Source organism: Macaca mulatta, chromosome 9, assembly GCF_049350105.2.
Source record: "Macaca mulatta isolate MMU2019108-1 chromosome 9, T2T-MMU8v2.0, whole genome shotgun sequence".
Taxonomy (NCBI): Eukaryota; Metazoa; Chordata; class Mammalia; order Primates; family Cercopithecidae; genus Macaca; species Macaca mulatta.
Genome location: NC_133414.1, coordinates 62,924,277 through 62,946,256, shown reverse-complemented (window position 1 = coordinate 62,946,256; position 21,980 = coordinate 62,924,277). Strand labels below are relative to the sequence as shown.

Genomic DNA, 21,980 nt, shown 5'->3' with positions numbered 1-21,980 from the left:
TTCCCTTTATCTTTCATTTTAAACAACTCAGCTATAATACCTTTAGAAGTATATGTGTGTTTCTTTTTTGGTATTTTTTCTGCTTTGGGTTTCACTGAGCTTAGTGAATCTATGGTTTGCTATCTTTCATTATTATTGCAAAATTATCTACTATTTTTTAAAAAACACTTTGTGCTTTTATCTGTCTCTTCTGTTTTTGAGACTCCAATTATACATATTTGAGATTATTTGGTGTTGTGCCATAGCTCTTTAATTCTTCAGTTTTTCTCACTCGTTTTTTCTTTGTATTTTAGTTCAGGTAACTTCTATTTACCTATTTTCAAATGCATAGATTTTTTTTTTCTTCACGTGTGTCCATCTGAGCTGGGTACTGTTGAGCTCATCAAACTAATTCTTCATCTTTGATAGCATGTTTTCCCTTTTTCACATTCCTGTCTGACTTCATTTCTCTGCTGAGACTCTCCATCTGTGTATTCCTGTTACCACCTTCACCAGGTGCCTTCCCCTTTTAATCACAGTTCTGTGAAAGGCCCTCCTGGCAGCTCCAGCACAAGTGCTGTCTGCCACCGGTCCTCTTGATTGCCTGCCCCCTTGGCAGTGAGTGATTTTTCCTTGCTTTTTAGTGGGTCTCATAAGTTTATTTGGATGTTGTACATCATGTTAAGAATAGCAGAGATTGTCACAATGAGATATCAACCTCACCCCAATTAAAATGGCTGTTATCAAAAAGAAAACAAATGCTGGAGAGGCTGTGAAGAAAGGGGAACCACAGCACACTGCTGGTGGAAATGTAAATTGGCACAGCTACTATGGAGAACAGTGCGGAGGTCCCTCAAAAAACTAAAATTAGAACTGCCCTATGATCTCGCAATACACTATTTGGTATATATCCAAAAAGAAATCAGTATATTGAAGGCCTGTTCACACCCCTATGTTTAAGCACTATTCATAATGGCCAAGATGTGGAATCAACCCATGTCTTTTAGCAGGTGAATGGATAAAGAAAATGTGATCTCTACAGTGGAATATTACTCAACCAGAAAAAGAATGAAATCCTGTTATTTTCAGTAACATGAATGGAACTGGAGTTCATTATGTTAAGTGAAATAAGCCAGTCATAGACAAATACTACATGTTCTCAATCATACGTGGGAGCTCAAAAGGTTGATCTCATAGAGGTAGTAAGTGGAATAACATACCAGAGGCTAGGAAAGATGGAGGGAGGGAGGTTGGATGAAGTTGGATGGATGAAGAGAGGTTGATTAAGAGGCACAAAACTACAATTACTAATATAAGAAATAAGTTCTAGTATTTGATAGTACAGTAGGAAAATTATAGTTAGTAATTTATTGTGTATTTCAAAGTAGCTAGTCTTTAAGAGAAGAATTGTAATATTCCCAACACAAAGATATAGCCTGGACAACATGGCGAAACCACATCTCTACAAAAAAATACAAAAATTAGCCGGGCATGGTTGTACACATCTGTGGTCCCAGCTGCTGGGGAGGCTGAGGTGGGAGGATTGCTTGAGCCCAGGAGGCGGAGGTTGCAGTGAGCCGAGATCACGCCACTGCACTCCAGCCCAAGCAGCAGGAGCCCTGCCTCCTCTTCCCCACCCAAAGAAAAACAAAAGATAAATATTTGAGATGATGGCTATCCCAGTTACTCTGATTTGTTCATTTTACATTGTATACATGCGTAAGATATCACATGTACCCTCCAAAATATGTACAGCTGTTATACATCAGTTTTACAAAGAAGAACAGACATTGAGATAGAGACATACTCCTGAAAATGGGCACACCTCCTCTTAGACTGTTGATAAGCAGGAGGTGTTCAGTCTAGTAGGAGTCAATTTGGGTTAAGGTTTTGTTTAGTGTTTGGGTCTGTGCTAGACCCAAAGTTTCAAATTCCTTCAGCGATGGGCTGCTGTTCGTTTGCTTCGAGTCGGGGTTTGGGTGCAGAAGGAAGTGTTTTTCTCTGAGTTCCTACTTCCCCCATAGCTTTCAGCTCTTACTGCATCGTTGCACCTCTGTGGGAGTCACTGTCCATGTTCTTGTTCCTCCTGCAGAAGTCATCTGCTGTTGCGTGTTATTCACATTAGAGGACAGGTGGAAAGTGAGGGGGGCGTGCCTGTTGTCCTTAGGTAGGTTCTGTGTTGCTAGACCTGAAGGGTGCAGCTTCCTCAGGGCTCTTGCACCTCCTCCCACAGAGGTAGCTGACCTCCCTGTGGTCCTCCTGTAGGATCCTGTGCCCACAAGGAGAGAGGAAGGTGTCATCTTCTCCTATTCCTCAGCATCAGAGGATCTTAACCTGGTCAGGGCACAGGGAACGTTTCCTCTACATCCCCAAGAGGCTCGGAAGTAATGGATCTTTGCCTGTGCTCTGGGGCGGGGGGAAGAGGGTGTGCAAGAAAGAAAACAATAGTCATGTTATACAGTGAGGGCCGCGTGTAGATAGAGTTTATGTAGCCATAATAATACAAGCACTGAATGTTGAGCTAAGCAAATAATATAACTGTAAGGAGGAGGTGAGGATGGAAGTATTTTCTGTTTTGGGAAGCCGCAGGGTGTTAAATGATCAGTTAAATTTTCATATTCCCTAGTGTAAGTCAATAGTTAAAGCCTAATACTGAAAAACTTAAAATGTCAGTGTAAGGATGCGATTTAGAAATAATGAGGGCCACGTGTGGTGGCTTACGCCTGTAATCCCAGCAGTTTGGGAGGGTGAGGTGGGTGGATCACTTGAGGCCAGAAGTTCAAGACCAGCTTGACCAACCTAGTAGAACCTCAACTCTACTAAAAATACAAAAATTAGCCTGGTGTGGTGGTATGTGTCTGTAGTCCCAGCTACTTGGGGTTCCCAAGAATTGATCAAACCAGGAAGGCGGGGGTTGCAGTGAGCTGAGATCGCACCATTGCACTTTAGCCTGGGTGACAGAGTGAGACCCTGTCTCAAAAAAAAAAAAAAAGAGAAAAGAAAGAAAAAAGAATGAGGTAAATGTTAAATAACCTTCAAAAAGTCACAATTCTTTATTCTAAGAAGTGGAAACTGGATAGGAGAAGGAGAGGAGACAAGGGATGGCTTTTTCATTGCCAAGCCATGGAGAACTGTATGACATTCAAAGGTAGGCGAATAAAGATGCTTGATAAAATTAAATATTAAGTTCTATAAATATAAAATTTGATAAAGTTTAAAACTGAGTTCTAAAAGTTTATAACACAAGGGTAGGGATAAAGGTGTAGGGAAAATAGGCATTCTTATATGTTGGTGGAGGGATTCCAACTGGTGCAGCCGTTCAGGAGGTCAGTAGGGCACTCCATCAAAGTTCCAAATTCAGTAATTCCTACTACAGATATGGTAGAAAATTGTATTTCACACTTGCATGCAATAAGACTAGAAACCATCTAAATATTACCAGTAGGTGGCCAGGCGCAGTGGTGCACGCCTGTAATCCCAGCACTTTGGGAGGCTGAATCAGGTGGATCATTTGAGGTTAGGAGTTCAAGACCAGCCTGGCCAACATGGTGAAACTCCATCTCTAATAAAAAAAAAAAAAATACAAAAATTAGCCGGATGTGGTGGCAGGTGCCTGTAATCCCAGCTACTCGGGAGGCTGAGGCAGGGAGGATTGCTTAAACCCAGGAGGCAAAGGTTGCAGTGAGCCGAGATTGTACCATTATACTCCAGCCTGGGGGACTGAGTAAGACTCCGTCTCAAAATAAAGAAAGAAAGAAAAAGAAAAATAAATATTACCAGTAGGTGAATGGTTAGCAGCCATACAGTGGAACACTATCTAGCCATTAAAGAAAAAGGTGACACTTGTGTACTTCTGTGGAATGATACCCCAGGTAAGAAGCAAGATGCAGAACGGCATCGGTGTCTCTCCAGAAGATAACCAGAGAAACCAGAAGTAGTTTTGTTTCTAAAGAAATAGGGAATATTTCCTTAGAGAATTACCTGAGCTCAGGAGTTCAAGACCGTCCTGGGCAACATAGCAAAACCCCATCTCTACTAAAAATACAAAAAAAAAAAAATTAGCTGGGCATGGTGGCACGTGCTTGTAGTCCCAGCTACTCAGGAGGCTGAGGTGGGAGGATCACTTGAGCCTGGAAGGCAGAGATTGCAGTGAGCTGAGATCATACCACTGCATTCCAGCCTGACAATAGAGCTAGATCCTATCTTAAAAAATATGTATTTGTTAAAAGTATGAATAGGCAATTCCTTAGACGTGAACTTGACAGCTTAGGGATAGAACTGGGAGGAAGATTTTTTTTTCCCATATACCCTTTTGTGCCTTTTGAATTTTAAACCATTTGAGTCAATTACCCATATAAAGTTTTAAAAATAAAATTATAAAAATCATTAAGTACATTGGGCTATTTATATGGAAAATAATTTGTTTCTTAGTTTCCATTTTATATTATAAATTCTGGGTGGACCATACGACTAAATGAGGGAATCAATATGTTAAAACCAGGCCAGGCACAGTGGGTTGCACCTGTAATCTCAGCACTTAGGGAGGCCAAAGCAGGAAGACTCCTTTGAGCCCACGCTGGTCTCATCTCAAACTCCTATGCTCAAATCAACTCCCTATCCCAGGAGTTTGAGACCAGCCTGGACAATGTGGTGAAACCTCATCTGTACGAAAAATACAAAAATTAGCCAGGCATAGTGGAACACACCGGTAGTACCAGCCACTTGGGAGGATGACGTGGGAGGATCACTTGAGCCCAGAAAGTTGAAGCTGCAGTGAGCCGAGATCGCGCCACTACACTCCAGCCTGGGCAACAAGAGTGTGAGACCCTGTCTCAAAAAAAAAAAAAAAGAAAAAGAAAAAAATTTAAACCTTGAGAATGTATTTCTTGACGTTAGGGTTGAGTGGTTGTCTTAAGAAACAAAAGCATATGTCAAAAAGAGTAAAGATTAACTAATTTGTCTACACTGAAATTTAAAAACCAACATAAAAATGCCATAAAGAGAATGCTGTGATAATCACGGACTGAGAAGATGCTTGAAACACAATTGTCAACATTTGGTGTACAGATTATATAATGAACGCCTACAAATCAATAAGGAGAAGAGTTCAGGGAACACTTCAATTGAATAATGTGCAATAAACACAAATAGGTTGGTCAGGCACAGTGTCTCACACCTGTAATCCCAGCACTTTGGGAGGCCAACATGGCAGATCACTTGAGCTCAGGAGTTCAAGACCATCCTGGGCAACATAGCAAAACCCCATCTCTACTAAAAATACAAAAAAAAAAAAAAAAAAAAATTAGCTGGGCGTGGTTGCACGTGCTTGTAGTCCCAGCTACTCAGGAGGCTGAGTTGGGAGGATCACTTGAGCCTGGGAGGCAGAAGTTGCAGTGAGCTGAGATCATACCACTGCATTCCAGCCTGGACAACAGAGCTAGATCCTATCTCAAAAAATATGTATTTGTTAAAAATGTGAATAGGCAGTTCACAGGAAAAAAAAAAAACTGAGCTGTGGAAAAAAATTCAATTTCGCTAGTAACCAGAGGAAAGCATATTAAAAGAAGGCATTGTTTCATATCTATCAAGTTGGCAAAAGTCTGAAAATATGACTTCAAGGTTTGGGTTGGAATGTAAGGAAATGTATATTGTGATTATTTGAAGTCGTATTTTTTTTATAGCTAGGATGACACTTCACATCTGATTTTGATAGTTTCTTTTTACATGCCGATATACCATAGACATCTTTCCATTTTAACATGATACATGGAACTCTGAACTCCATTTCTAGATGTATTTAACAGGATATATTATCCAACGATAAGGCTAATTTGGGTAGGATTTTGTCTGAGGGAAGGATAACGGTATAGAGAATCTCAAGGTTTTCTTAACCTTAGGGTTTTATAGTTTTTCATTTTTAATGTAGATTGTTTTCTGCTTTTTTAAAAGACATTATTGCAAGAGCATCTCAAGCAGACGTCGTTACAACCGTGATTTGGAACAGGATGAAGCATTTATTCCAGTTGGAGAATCACTAAAAGACCTTATTGACCAGTCACAAAGTTCTGGTAGTGGGTCTGGACTACCTTTATTGGTAAGTTAAAAGTTCCTATAAACATGAATGGTGTGTTGATTTAGAATGTGTCCTCATGATGGTGGACAGTATAATTATTGCAGATCAGGGAACAATAATGGACACATTTTTTTCTCCTTATTTAGAAAGAGGTGTGCGTTATTGCAAGGTGAAATTAGCTAAAAATAAGAAATATGAACCAAGAAAAATAGAATAGGCAAGTAAGATAGAGCTGTAAACAAGGTTAGGAACCGAGTCCTACAGAGAAGGGCGGCGGAAGTTAGATCACGGAGTCCTATATGAAAGGCAAGAGTTAGCTCACAAGTTTTGCTCTAAGCATTTTACCAGCCGACTTAAAGAGGAATCAGGTATAAGATTCCTTGCATCTGTAAGGTTAAACGGATTGATTGAGGGAACTGTAACTATTTCAGATTCTGAAATAAAAAAGAAGTTTCAACAGATATTCTTAGAGAGGATGCTTCTCTCAATATACTACCACCAAAACATAGTTCAATAAAAAATAATTTTAAAGGGGATTACAAATAAATTCCAACAAATTTGGACTGATTCTTGGTATGAGAGAAAAAAAGATAATCCCAGCAGGTTCATTTATATATGGAAATACTCAAATTTATGGGTCGAAGGAACTCTTATTTGAGAGGACCTGTGTTATGAACGCTAAATATCCAGATAGGTTTTAGTTTTTAATTGTATTCGATGAAAGAAACTGATCTCTTCTTAGTTTATTTATTTCATTTTACTTTATTTTATTTTAATTGTATTGAGACAGTCTTGCTCTGTCACCCAGGCTGGAATGCAGTGGCCTAGTCTCGGCTCACTGCAACCCCTGCTTCCCAAGTTCAAGCAATTCCTGTCTCAACCTCCAAAGTAGCTGGAATTACCAGATGCACCACCACGCCTGGCTATTTTTTTGTTTTTTGTTTTTTTGGAGGGATGGGGTTTTGCCATGTTGACCAGGCTGGTCTCGAACTCCTGGCCTCAAGTGATCCTCCCACCTTGGCTCCTAAAGTGCTGGGATTACAGGCGTGAACCACCGCACCCACTCTGATCTCTAATTTTAAAATTCATCTTATTAAATAACTCTAATTGAATTGGAAAGGTAAAAGTAAAACTGCCTTCATATGCAGACAACATGATTGTTTATGTGGAAAATCCCAAGAATGATACAACTACTGCAGCCAGTATATGACTTTATCAGGTTGCAGAATACAGAGTCATTGTACAAATATCATTGAATTTATATGCACTAGCAACAAACAATTAAGAAATTATAAAAACAGTATTTAAAATAGCATCAAAAACCATGAAATATTTAGAATAAGCCTAACAATTTATGCAAGACCTGCACACTGAAAATTATAAAACATTGCTGAAAGAAATTAATAAAGCCCTAAATAAGTGGAGATGTTTATAAATCTGAGGACTCAGTATTAAGATTTCAGTTTTCCTCAAATTGGTGTGTAATTTCATTTGAATCCAAATGAAAATCAGAGCAAATTTTTATAGAAATTGATGTATATTCTAACACTTATATGGAAATGCAAAGGACTAGAAGAGCCAAAACAATTTTGAAGTAGAAGAACAAAGAGGAATCACTACCTGATTTCTGGATTTACTGTAAAGCTCGATAATGATCACAATTTGGTACTGGTGTAAGGATAGATGTATCGATGAATGGAACAGATTATGGAGTTTAGAAAGGAACATGCACTTAATATGGTTAATTGATTTAAAAAAAAAAAAAAGGTGCCCAAGTAATTCAGTTGGAAAAAGGCAATCCATTTAACAGATGGTGCAGGAAAAATCGGGAATCCATTTACCAAAAAGTTAATCTCAGCCCTTACCTCCTCACTCTGTATACAAAATTAACTTGAAATGTAGCATAGTCCTAAATGTAAAAATTGAAGTATAAAACCTCTAAAAGAAGATGTCCAAAGGAATTATTGTGACCTTGGGCAGACTTCTCAGTACATAAAAAGCACAAATCATTTTTTTAATGATAAATCAGGCTTTATCAAAATTTAAACCTTCTGCTATTTAGAAGACAATGTTAAGAAAATGAGAAGACAAGTCACAGATTGGCAAAACAGATCTGATACAGGGTGTTTGTGCAAAATATATAAGAACTTTTGCAACTCAATAAGACAACCTAATTTTTTAAAAAAATGGCCAGAAGATTTGAACAGACACTTCCCCAAAGAAGATAAAAGAATGGCACACAAGCACATGAAAAGATGTTCAGCATCAACAGGGATATACAAATTAAACGCAGTAAGATACTACTACACATCCACTAGTATAGCTAAGACTGACAATATTAAGTGGTGACAAAGATGTAGATCAACTAGAAATCTCATACATTGCTGATTGGAATGCAAAATGGTATAGCTATTTTGAAAAACAGTTTGACAATTGTCTGGAAAGTTAAGGGTATACTTTCTGTACAATGAAGCAATCCTTCTGCTAATTATTTACCCAAGAGGTATGAAAATTTGTCCACACCAGAGGCCTGAATGTGAATGTTGATAGCAGTTTTATTTATAATAGACATAAACTGGAAACAACCCCAAAGCTCATTAATTGGTAAATGAATAAACAAATGCTGGTACATTCATACAGTGGAATACTACTCATCAGTAAAAAGGAACAACTTCTAACACCTGTAGCAGTAACAGTGGGTGAATTTCAGAAGTATTTTATGCTACATGAAGGAAGTCAGACACAAAAGGCTACACTCCTGCCTCAGCCTCCCAAGTAGTTGGGATTAAGGCATGCGCCACCACACCCAGCTAATTTTTGTATTTTTTTTTTTTAGTAGAGGCGGGGTTTCACCATGTTGGCCAGGCTGGTCTTGAACTCCTGACTTCAGGTGATCCACCCGCCTCGGCCTCCCAAAGTGCTGGGATTACAGGCATGAGCCACCACGCCCAGCCAAAAAGTGAAAATTTTTTTACGTGATTAAAATGTTCTGAATTTTTTTTTTTTTTTTTTTTTTGAGACGGAGTCTCGCTCTGTCACCCAGGCTGGAGTGCAGTGGCCGGATCTCAGCTCACTGCAAGCTTTGCCTCCCGGGTTCACGCCATTCTCCTGCCTCAGCCTCCCGAGTAGCTGGGACTACAGGCGCCCGCCACCTCGCCCGGCTAGTTTTTTTGTATTTTTTAGTAGAAACGGGGTTTCACCGTGTTAGCCAGGATGGTCTCGATCTCCTGACCTCGTGATCCGCCCGTCTTGGCTTCCCAAAGTGCTGGGATTACAGGCTTGAGCCACCGCGCCCGGCCAAATGTTCTGTATTTTAATTGTGGTATTGGTGATTACATGATATAGATTTGTCAAAGGCTTGTTGCACTTTTCTCAAAAAGGGTACATTTTATGTAAATTATAAAATCTTGACTTAAAAACTTACAGGCTGAGGCAGGCAGATCACTTGAGGTCAGGAGTTCGAAACCAGTCTGGCTAACATGGTGAAACCCCATCTCTACTAAAAATACAAAAATTAGCTGGACGTGGTGGCAGATGCCTGTAATCCCAGCTACTCGGGAGGCTGAGGCAGGAAATCGCTTGAACTGGGGAGGCAGAGGTTGCAGTGAGCTGAGATTGGCTGCTGCACTCCAGCCTGGGCAACAGAGTGAGACTCTGTCTCAAAAAAAACAACAAAATTTACAAAAGGATTCTATAATAAATGATACATAAAGTCACTTTAACTTTGCACTAAATCTAGTTCATTTTAGAAGCATTTCCAACTTGGAACACAATGTTCTTTTTAATGTAGAATGATCACTAACGCTTCTGAAAATGAAAGATAACAATCCATATACATCTTTTATTTAACAAATATGAAAGTACTTCTGATATTGTCCCAAATAGATACCTGTATTCTGTGAGCAGGGGATGGATTTCAAGCAAATATATACGTAAATAAGAATAAAGTTATGATTGTGTGAAGTGCAGCAACTGAGAGGTTTTGTGTGCTATGAAGGTGTTTAAGTGAGAAAATAGCACTCTAAGTAAAGGGAACTGGACATTCAAAAAGACCCAGAGACAGGAATAAGCTTGAGTGAATTCTAAAAGTTGACATAAATCAAACAGGAGGTTTGTGGCTGGGTGGTCACAGCGAATAATGGGGCCAAGCCAGATCTTGCAGGGTCTTATAGATGGGATTTTTAAGATCTTTAACTGTCATTTGGACTTTGCTGCATAATAAACCATCCCAAAACTTAGTGCCGTGAAGCACAAACATTATTTCTCATTCTGTGAGTCTGCGGGGCAGTTCATTTGTTGGACTTGCTCAGCTAGAGCTAGGTAGTATAGTTCACATGCATGGCCAACCGTTCATGCTGCCATTATTTGTTGTTCACAGGGTTACCAAAGCAGCAGGAAAGGGCAAGCCCCAGTCCACAAACATTTGTCAGGTCTTTGCTTGCATCACGTTCGCTGTTGTTCTTTTATCCAAAGCAGGTCATATGGCCTAAGCCCTGAGTCTGCGGGCCAGGAGTACCCATGGCTGTGTGCACTGGGAGGGGAATTATTATGACCATTTTTGCCATTAGCCACACTGAATAATCTGTTTATAATTTCAGAATACATTGTAAATTGTTTCATACTTTAAAGTACATTATGGCTGAGCATGGTGGCTCACACCTGTAATCCCAGCATTTTGGGAGGCCGAGGTGGGTGGATCACCTGAGGTCAGGAGTTCAAGACCAGCCTGGTTAACATGGCTAAACCCCATCTTTACTAAAAATACAAAAAAATTAGCTGGATGTGGTGGTGGGTGCCTGTCATTCCAGCTACTTGGGAGGCTGAGGCAGGAGAATCACTTGAAACTAGAAGGTGAAGGTTGCAGTGAGCCGAGATCGGGCCACTGCACTCCAGCCTGGGTGATAGAGCGAGATTCCATCCAAAAAAAAAAAAAAGTACATTATAAGTTTTTAACTCGAGCTGGTTGGGTATACCATGCTTTTTGATGAGATGGACTATCTCTTTGCCAGTCTTAATGGGTTTCTTTCATCAAGAGCTCAAACCTTTTACTTTTTTCTATAAAGGTTCAGCGAACTATTGCCAAACAGATTCAGATGGTCCGGCAAGTTGGTAAAGGCCGATATGGAGAAGTATGGATGGGTAAATGGCGTGGCGAAAAAGTGGCGGTGAAAGTATTCTTTACCACTGAAGAAGCCAGCTGGTTTCGAGAAACAGAAATCTACCAAACTGTGCTAATGCGCCATGAAAACATACTTGGTGGGTACACACTGATTCAGTCAATTTCATGTTTGACAAGGCTAGTGGGGGGTGCAGGTGGAAGCCTCTATATATGCTTTGAAAACATGTGTGAGTTCAACTATATACACTTGTCTAAAGGAAACCCAGTAGAATACGTGGTTTAAATATAACATAGTCTGGAATGCCAACCAAGCTGTTTCTTTACTAACCAGCTGAAGAAACAGCAGTGAGCTTCAAATGGAAAATAATACTAGTTTATTGGACTTACTCCCATAGTAATGAAAACCCAGTCTTTCATAGATAATTTAAGCAGTGATTTAGGGTAACATATGCCTTTTCCCTTTCATAAGCCCAACAGCCCAACATGCAGTTTCATTGTATGTTCTGTGTTTAATGTGTGTTTCCCCCCATCTCCACATTTACACAATAATAGCAAAGTAATTTAGGTATGAGCTGGTCAGTCAGGTGCATAAGGCGATCTGGCTATCCTGAGTTTTCTTTTCCCTTCACCTCCTGTTTTCCTCCCTTTAATTTGTAGAGTGCATAGCACATTGCCAAGCAGGCAATTGTATTAGTTTCCTAGGGCTGCTGTATCAATTACCACAAACTGGGTGGCTTCAACCTCCAAAATGTATTCACTCACAGTTTTCGGGGCTAGAAGTTTAAAACCAAGGTGTTGGCAGAGCTGTTGTGTCTCTGAAGACTCTAGGGGAGGAGCCTTCCTTGCCTCTTCTGGCTACCGGTGGTTGCCAGGAATTTTTGGTGTTCCTTGGCTTATTATAGACAACACTCTGGTCTCCGTTTCTGTCATCAAGTGGCCTTCTCCCTGGGTGTCTGGGTCCACATTTCCACCTTATAACATCACCAGCCATTGAATTCGGGCCCACCCTAATCCTGTATGAGTTATCTTAACTTGATTACATCTGCAAAGACCCTCTTTCCAAATAAGGTCACATTTATAGGTGACATGGATTTTAGACATGAATTTTGTGGGGGACCACTATTCAGCTTAGTACATAGCACTCACTGACCTTTTTCTGGAGGGAAGATGGTAGGAGAGAAAGGAAAAGAGCAGGACTGTGGACCTGGCAGTCAACGAACCAGACTGAAAAGGCAGCTGTGATGAGTCACTGATGGGCAAATGGGAGTTGGCTTAATTAGGAGCTAACTCTTAGTTGGACATTCTTAATTTTATTAAAGTGTCCACTTTTTGCTTTGAAATTGAGAGCCTTTTCCACTAGAGAATCATGTAGGTTGATAATATTCTCCAGGTTATTTGTATAATATGTGATCTTTTTCTTTTCTTTTTTTTTTTTTGTTTGTTTGTTTGTTTTTTTGAGACAGAGTCTCGTTCTGTCGCCCAGGCTGGAGTGCAGTGGTGCCATCTCAAGTCACTGCAACCTCTGCCTCCAGGTTCAAGTGATTCTCCTGCCTCAACGTCCAGAGTAGCTGGGACTACAGGCACGTGCCACCATGCCCGGCTAATTTTTGTATTTTTAGTAGAGACGGGTTTTCGCCTTGTTGGCCAGGCTGGTCTTGAGCTCCTGACCTCAAGTGATCTGCCTGCCTCGGCCTCCCAAAGTGCTAGGATTACAGGTGTGAGCCACCGCACCTGGCATATGTGATCTTTTTCTTAATCATATTATCACTTTCATGATTATTAAGGTTATAATAAATTTATTGTAGAAGTACAGTTATATGTGTAAATGTAGAAATAAAATTTTTAGTAACACATTCATGATTTGGTGTCAGGCAAATTAAAGTTTCACTATCTGCACATGATACCTAAGTTTTTCTCAATATCCAGAATGAGCATTACTTCTCCCTAGCCATCTCTGATAATGACTAACCTTTTAAACTCATCAACTGGACAGGTTTCATAGCAGCAGACATTAAAGGTACAGGTTCCTGGACTCAGCTCTATTTGATTACTGATTACCATGAAAATGGATCTCTCTATGACTTCCTGAAATGTGCTACACTGGACACCAGAGCCCTGCTCAAATTGGCTTATTCGGCTGCCTGTGGTCTGTGCCACCTGCACACAGAAATTTATGGCACCCAAGGAAAGCCCGCAATTGCTCATCGAGACCTAAAGAGCAAAAATATCCTCATCAAGAAAAATGGGAGTTGCTGTATTGCTGACCTGGGCCTTGCTGTTAAATTCAACAGGTTAGTGGTTCTTTGCCCCACTGTTTTGAAATTTTTTTAATCTCCAAAAGATATTTCCCTATTTGTCTTCAAGATAATGGAATTCTAAAACTGTACACATGCTCGTTTTTAGTTACATAAATATATAGTTGGGGGGATTTTGTTCTTTTTACAAAAATTGTGTGCTACTCCTCCTATACATAATTCTTGATATATTTTTGGGGTTTTTTTTTTTTTTCTTTTGAGACAGTGTCTCACTCAGTTGCCCAGGCTGGAATATAGTAGTGTGATCATAGCTTACTGCAGCGTCGACCTCATGGGCTCAAGCAATCCTCCCACCTCAGCTTCCTGAGTAGCTAGGACTACAGGCGTGCACTGCCACACCCAGCTAATGTTTTTATTTTTGTAGAGATGGGGTCTCACTGTGTTGCCTAGGCTGATCTCAAACTCCTAAGCTCAAGTGAGCCTCCCAAAGTGCTGGGATAACAGGTGTGAGCCACCACGCCCAGCCGGATTTCCTTTGTTATAGTCTTAGCCATCCTTCCATTTCAGCTGATGTAAATCTACCTCATTCTTTTTTATAGATGCAGAGTTTTCTTTATCTGGAGGTACTGTAGTTTATTCTTAAGACCCAACTGATGAACATTAAAGGTGTCTTCAGTTGATTATTAAAAAGGTTTTAATGAACATTGTTGTATTTTATCCATATGTTATATATTGGATCCTTGTGCACTTGTACAAGCATTTCTTCATGATGGATTCCTAGAGAAGGGCTTGCTGAGGTAGTGAGTTTATACATATTAAACTATGGTATGTTGCATATTATTTCTTTTAGGAGTGTGCCTTAGTTTACACACCCATAAGCAGTAGAGATAAGGATGTCATTTTTCTATCACCACTTGATAGTGTCAGTATTTTAAAACAAATGCAAGTGTTAGAAATTACAAATTTTTAGAAAACCTTTGAAACCATTTTAATCTCGTAATTCTAGAATGGAGTGGCTGTGTTACATTTCAGAATTCATTTTAGGCTGTAACATAAAAGTTCCAGTCTTTAAAACAACTGTAAGGGACATTTAAATCTGTTGCAGTGTTGTGAGTCAGTGTAGTATTTGTTGGCTCAGATATTTATCAGATGCTATAAGAAAATACAGTGCATATATTGATCACTACTTTAGAGTAATTATTACTAATTGTCAGTATGATCATGTAAACATTGCTAACAACAGAACTATGTTGATTGGACCCATAAAGAAGAAAATGTAATCCTATGTCACAAAGCCTTAGTGTATCATATGAGAGTGGTAAAAGCAAACGATTCCTCTTCTATTTTCATATTCACCACTTCTCAGACATAATTATCTACTATCTTTTTTTTTTTTTTTTAAAGACAGAGTCTCACTCTGTTGCCTAGGCTGGAGTGCAGTGGCATGGTCTCGGCTCACTGCAGTCTCCACCTCCCAGGTTCAAGTAATTTTCATGCTTCAGCCTCCCAAGTAGCTGGAATTATAGTCAAGTGCACACCACTCCTGGTTAACTTTTGTATTTTTAGTAGAGGCGGTGTTTCACCATGTCGGCCAGGCTGATCTCAAACACCTGACCTCAGGTGATCAGCCCTCCTTGGCCTCCCAAAGTGCTGAGATTACAGGCATGAGCAACCGTGCCTGGCCTTACTTTATCTTATATTCAGTGTTGTCCTCTTTCTTAGACACCAAACTTATTTAGTGACAAAACCTGACGTGAATGGATGTGAGGTATGTATTGCCCTTATCCAGTTGAGTAGGACTGTCGGACTTAGTGTTTTGCTGCAGACACAGTACTGAGTACTGAGTTTGATTAAGAGTGCTGCCCCAACTCTACCGAGGATGTCATGTAGTATGTAGCATATATTTAAAGAAAAATCTGAAAAATGCTAAATTCCACAATACATCTGGCCCCAAGGAGAAAAAGAAGCTTTTATAAAATAGGACAAAAATGCAAGATAAACTATTTTATTCTTAGCCCTCAACTTGGACATTGGCTTTCTTTTGTTTCAGTGACACAAATGAAGTTGACGTGCCCTTGAATACCAGGGTGGGCACCAAACGCTACATGGCTCCAGAAGTGCTGGACGAAAGCCTGAATAAAAACCACTTCCAGCCCTACATCATGGCTGACATCTACAGCTTCGGCCTGATCATTTGGGAGATGGCTCGTCGTTGTATCACAGGAGGTAGGAGTTTGAGTAGTTTCTGATTATGTTTATTTACCCATCATTTTAAAAATAAAGGCTCCAGTTATATAACTTTTTATTTTTTAATTTTTGTGGGCATATAGTAGGTGTATATATTATTGGATAAGGAGCTATTTTGGTACAGACATGCTGTGTGTAATAATCACATCTTGGAGAATTGGATATCTGTCCCTTCAGACATTTATCCTTTGTTTCACCAACCAATTATAGTCCTTGAGTTATTTTTAAGTGTACAATTAAATTATTATTAACTGTAGTCCCCCCGTTGTGCTATCAAATACCAGGTCTTATTCATTTTTCTATTTTGTTTCTACTCATTAAACATCCCCCTGGCCCCCTGCTACCCTTCCCAACCTCTGGTAACCATCCTTCTGTTCTCTGTCTCCATGAGTTCAGTTGTTTTGATTTTTAGATCTCACAAGTAAGTGAGAACATGTGAAGTTTGTCTTTCTGTGCCTGGCTTATTTTACTTAATGACCTCCAGTTCCTCCATGTTATTTCAGAAGACAGACTCTCATTCTTTTTTCTGGCTGAATAATACTCCGTTGTGTATAGGTGCCACATTTTCTTGATCTGTTCATCTGTTGATGGTCACTTAGGTTGCTTCCACATCTTGGCTATTGTGAACGGTGCTGCAGCAAACATGCGGGTGCAGATATCTCTTTGGTTAGCTGATTTCCTTTCTTTTGGGTATACACCTAGGAGTGCAATTGCTGGCAGTTACGTAATTTAGATGTCACATATGTCAGAGTCCCCAAGACTGCCCCCAGGTTGTGCGATTTCACTTGAAGGACCACAGGACTCGGCATGTGGTTGTCCCAATGGCTAACATTTATCCCAGTGAAAGGATACAAATCAAAATCAGCCAAGTTTTAGCAAATCAGGCGAGGCTTCCCAGAGTCCTGTCCCAGTGGAGTCAGGGTGTGCTTCATTCCTCCTACGAGTTGTGACAACACATACAAAGTGTTCTCGTGCGGGGAAGCTCCTTAGAGACTTGGCGCCCAGAGATTTTACTGGAGGCTGGTCACATAGGCATCCTCTGCCTGGCATGTAGCAGAATTCCAGCAGGAAAGCAGATGTGCAGTATGCACCACATTGTTTGCACAAGCAGCCCAGGAGTGGTGAGTCACCCTCACCGTTTCCGGGAGGTTTGATATCCATGTAGGGAACTGTTTACCATTCATGTATCCAGGCACTGGCCAAGGCCAAACCTTGCAAGCCGCCATTCCTAAGGGAAGGTCTCAGGCCTGCTGTGTGAACCCTTATCTGCACCTCATAAGTCTTTCTACTGCAGAGCAAACTGAAAAAATAATAAATTATTCATTAGTAGGAACAACCGTGTGAGTAAATAATTATACTTGAGGGTAAATGGCTGGTTTCGCCTTGCTTATTTTTTGTAAGGAAGATTGGTATGCCCTTTGTTGATGGACTCTGTCACAGTTGTGATGACATCCCTGGTGGAGGTAGAGGACGTAGTTGGACATAAATAAGAGAAAAACATACATCTGCTATTAAGAGTGAATCATCACGTCTGTATTTTTTCTTGTGTAAGAATCCGTTTTAGTTCCATAGTTTAGCAAAAGATGCTTAATAGATTGGTATATTTTGTCCAGCAACTGTTTTTGTGCTCATGTTTTCTCCCTTACAGGGATCGTGGAAGAGTACCAATTGCCATATTACAACATGGTACCGAGTGATCCGTCATACGAAGATATGCGTGAGGTTGTGTGTGTCAAACGTTTGCGGCCAATTGTGTCTAATCGGTGGAACAGTGATGAAGTGAGTGGAACTCAGTCCCCTGAAGAAGTGATTGGTAAATGCCACGAAAGATATTCTCTGCTCACTAAACATCTCTTTACTTTTCAGTGTCTACGAGCAGTTTTGAAGCTAATGTCAGAATGCTGGGCCCACAATCCAGCCTCCAGACTCACAGCGTTGAGAATTAAGAAGACGCTTGCCAAGATGGTTGAATCCCAAGATGTAAAAATCTGACGGTGTAACCATCGGAGGAGAAACTCTAGACTGCAAGACTGTTTTTACCCATGGCATGGGTGGAATTAGAGTGGAATAAGGATGTTAACTTGGTTCTCAGACTCTTTCTTCACTACGTGTTCACAGGCTGCTAATATTAAACGTTTCAGTACTCTTATTAGAATACAAGCTGGGAACTTCTAAACACTTAATTCTTTATATATGGACAGCTTTATTTTAAATGTGGTTTTTGATGCCTTTTTTTAAATGGGTTTTTATGAACTGCATCAAGACTTCAATCCTGGTTAGTGTCTCCAGTCAAGCTCTGGGTACTGAATTGCCTGTTCATAAAACGGTGCTTTCTGTGAAAGCCTTAAGAAGATAAATGAGTGCAGCAGAGATGGAGAAATAGACTTTGCCTTCTACCTGAGACATTCAGTTTGTTTGTATTCTACCTTTGTAAAACAGCCTATAAATGATGATGTGTTTGGGATACTGCTTAGTTTATGATAGTTTGTCCTGCCTTCCTTAATAATGTGTGTGTGTGTCCATGCACATGCACGCCAGGATTCCTCTGCTGCCATTTGAATTAGAAGAAAGTAATTTATATGCATGCACAGGAAGATATTGGTGGCCGGTGGTTTTGTGCTTTAAAAATGCAATATCTGACCAAGATTCGCCAATCTCATATAAGCCATTTACCTTGCAAGTGAGATAGCTTCCCCACCAGCTTTATTTTTTAACATGAAAGCTGATACCAAGGCCAAAAGAAGTTTAAAGCATCTGTAAATTTGGACTGTTTTCCTTCTACCACCATTTTTTTGTGGTTATTATTTTTGTCATGGAAAGCATCCTCTCCAAAGTTGGAGCTTCTAATGCCATGAACCATGCTTACAAAGAAAGCACTTCTTATTGAAGTGAATTCCTGCATTTGATAGCAATGTAAGTGCCTATAACCGTGTTCTGTATTCTTTATTCTCAGTAACTTTTAAAAGGGAAGTTATTTATATTTTGTGTATAATGTGCTTTATTTGCAAATCATCCACTCCTTTACAACCATACTTTATATATGTACATACATTCATACTGTAGAAACCAGCTCATGTGTACCTCACATCCTATCCTTAAGGGAAGAAATGTTATAAAGTAGAACTAAATATGAATTTTCAGAATTAATGCATTCAAAGTAATATATCAAATCCAGGACTTTGTTAACTTCAGGCAAAAACTTCATTAGGGTAATATCATCTCAATTTTTTCAAATGAAAGGATTCTTTAATTAGAAATTTATATGTCAGAGCTGTTATAAATTTATCAACTGTTAAATATGTTTTGGACATCTACATCATTTGAGATTTTTGGTTTTTTGATTTCTGTTCCCTAACTTGTGAAGACAATGAAAAATCAGGCAGAAATATTTAGTATCTAGTCAGTATCTGTAGCTACACTGTATAACTGTTCTTCAATAAAATGGTACATATTTTATAGATGCCTTGTTATCTCAAGAAATCTGATTTACATAAACTTATACTTCTTTAATGCCTTTTAAATATTAATCTCCTATTCTGAGCAAACAACTCATGAGTACATCAAGTGAGATAGTTTTATTTGATTATAACAAAATAAATGTGATTATGTCACAACATTGTCAAAAAGGTTTAAATTAAACAGGAAGAAATCAGCATATGTCCACCCATTACCAAAATGTGACTATCATTTAAGGTTAAAACTTACAAATTTGTCTACACATCAAATTTCACAAATTTGAAACTTGCCTTAACCATTTTGATTAATAAGTTTCATCTACGATAATTAAAGTCTGAAGTTTTCATCAAGATAAGTAAATTTGCATATGGATAATACCCAATAACTTGCTTTTTCAGAATTTTTCCCCATATGTATACTGAGAAATACAAATATTTTAATCTGAGTTGCCATATGATATGATCGCACTTAGAACACCCAATTTACTTAACCTTGGTTTACTTTTGACTTGATACCATAAATCTTTAAAATCATTTGTCATGTTAATAAAATATGTAAAGACAGGCAAAGTTTATTCTTGGAAATGTTCAAATGGTATGTAGAAGCAAAAAATTACAGCCAGTATATGAGACCACTATTACGGTTTTTTAAAATTAACGTGGTCTAGTAAAAGTGGTATCAAGAGTTAATCTTAGAAACTTGTTCAGTAAAAACATTTTCTTTTTTTTTTTTTTTTTTTTTTTTTTTTGAGACGGAGTCTCGCTCTGTAGCCCAGGCTGGAGTGCAGTGGCCGGATCTCAGCTCACTGCAAGCTCCGCCTCCCGGGTTCACGCCATTCTCCGGCCTCAGCCTCCCGAGTATCTGGGACTACAGGCGCCCGCCACCTCGCCCGGCTAGTTTTTTGTATTTCTTAGTAGAGACGGGGTTTCACCGTGTTAGCCAGGATGGTCTCGATCTCCTGACCTCGTGATCCGCCCGTCTCGGCCTCCCAAAGTGCTGGGATTACAGGCTTGAGCCACCGCGCCCGGCCAGTAAAAACATTTTCTAGTATAACATATTCTTTAAAAAGCAAATGCTGCCATCTTTGGAATCTTAATCTAAAAATGTGGCCAGGCGCGGTGGCTCACGCCTGTAATCCCAGCACTTTGGGAGGCTGAGGTGGGTGGATCACAAGGTCAGGAGTTCAAGACCAGCCTGGCCAACTTGGTGAAACCCCATCTCTGCTAAAAATACAAAACTCAGCTGGGCATGGTGGCGGGTGCCTGTAATCCTAGTTGCGTGGGAGGCTGAAGCAGGAGAATCGCTTGAAACCAGAAGGCAGAGGTTGCAGTGAGCCGAGATGGTGCCACTGCACTCCAGCCTGGGCAAAAGAGTATAAACTCCATCTCAAACAAACAAGCAAGTAAATAACAAAAAACAAAAATTTTGCATTCAACTTAGTTTTCGTCTCTCCTTTCCACTCTTATTCTTAAATCTGAAGCTCGAGTAAGTGAAATATTTAAAGAATATGATAGACCAGCAAGAAGAAGTATTATGTAATACCATAGTTAGTAAATTTGTAAAACCTTGGAAGCTATTATTTGGTCCCACTTGCAATTTAATGTTTTTAAATGTGTAGCTTCATTTAGATATCTATAAGTAATTAAAATATAAAAGCAAACAAAAAACCTAAACTACCTGACTATGAACAGGAAAAGTTAACTCCCAGAGAGAGTTATCCTTGTGAATTCTCTTTATGCTGGCAAATATCTCTAGGATTAAAGGCACATTAGGGTTTCCTTCAGCTTGTTCATTCTAAGCTTTTACTGTGTTTCATAATGAACAAGTTTCTGATGTACAAAACTTGAATCCGATTTCTTTGGAAATATTTTCACAAAGTTATTTTAATCAATATTTTACATTGCCTTTCCAGTGTCCAGAAGTGTTTCTAAACTTTGAAAGTGACCTATAGTTTTTTGTATGTTTTCCTAGAATGTGCCAAATTTTGATTTACTCACTCTAACAATCAGTGCTTTTCTTGAGATGCTTTGTTCTGTTTAGAACAAAAATGCACTATAGTTTTTAAAGGATCATGCATCTTTGAGTTGGCCCAAGATCAAATTTGATATTGAATAATTTATTCCAGGGCAGCTTTTATAAACACACTTCATAGATGTTGTTTTGAAATGTTTCTAAGTATCTAAAATCATTTCAACGGCAGAAATGATTTTTATTTTAACAAAAAGATTATGATGGCCCTCGTAGTGTTTAAAAGTGGTCATATTTATTACTGACTTGAGTCAGGTGTTAAAATAGCAGTGCCACAGCTCGTCTCTTGCCTAAGTGCTATTGTGAGAGTCACAGTGGAAACTGCAGGGAGGAGACGTGTTCCTAAGAACCACAATCCAGGGCAGCAGCCTGTGAAGCCACGTGTAATGATGGTCCCATAAGGAACGTGTGGGAATATGGCTTTTGCAAAGGATTAACTATTGTAATTTTAGCTTATGCTCTGTATTCTGTTTTCTATGGAATTATTTAAGCCCTTTTAGTGACCTTAGTCCTGGCCCATTTAAAAACTAAAATGTAGTATATATTGTATAAAATGAAAATATCATTATTGCTTCATTAGGGAAAACTGTACATAGGCATTGAAAAAAGGGTAAAAGCAAGCAGTTTTATCAGGCAATTGTAAAACACCAAAAATATAGATTTGTCTTTGATATGTAACACACTAAATGTATTTTGTACAGCATCTGGTTTAAAAGGTGCCTTATTAAGTTTACCGTTACTTGCTTTGTTCTATATACAGATTATGTCCAATGTATCATTTTGAAGTAAATAACCTTATTTTAGTACACTTTAGTAATGTTTT

At 39.2% G+C, this 21,980-nt stretch overlaps 1 protein-coding gene and 1 long non-coding RNA gene across 10 annotated transcripts in view; one reads left to right on the top strand and one right to left on the bottom strand.

The window, feature by feature from the left end:
• Positions 1-19,131, top strand: part of BMPR1A (bone morphogenetic protein receptor type 1A) — a 166,588-nt gene extending 147,457 nt beyond the window's left edge. For 8 of the 9 annotated variants that reach the window (XM_015147072.3, XM_077944990.1, XM_077944988.1 and 5 more), the window contains 6 exons: positions 5,929-6,073; positions 11,116-11,308; positions 13,165-13,462; positions 15,477-15,652; positions 17,322-17,452; positions 17,540-19,131. In XM_015147072.3, coding sequence (XP_015002558.1) covers positions 5,929-6,073; positions 11,116-11,308; positions 13,165-13,462; positions 15,477-15,652; positions 17,322-17,452; positions 17,540-17,665 — 1,069 coding nt within the window. In that variant the 3' untranslated portion in view covers positions 17,666-19,131. 9 annotated transcript variants of the gene reach the window in all.
• Positions 1,663-3,541, bottom strand: LOC144331120 (uncharacterized). The gene is made up of 2 exons (XR_013398055.1): positions 3,419-3,541; positions 1,663-2,385 (listed from the first exon to the last, which is right to left on the bottom strand). It is a non-coding gene; the product is annotated as an uncharacterized LOC144331120 (long non-coding RNA).
• Positions 19,132-21,980: the final 2,849 nt, after the last annotated feature.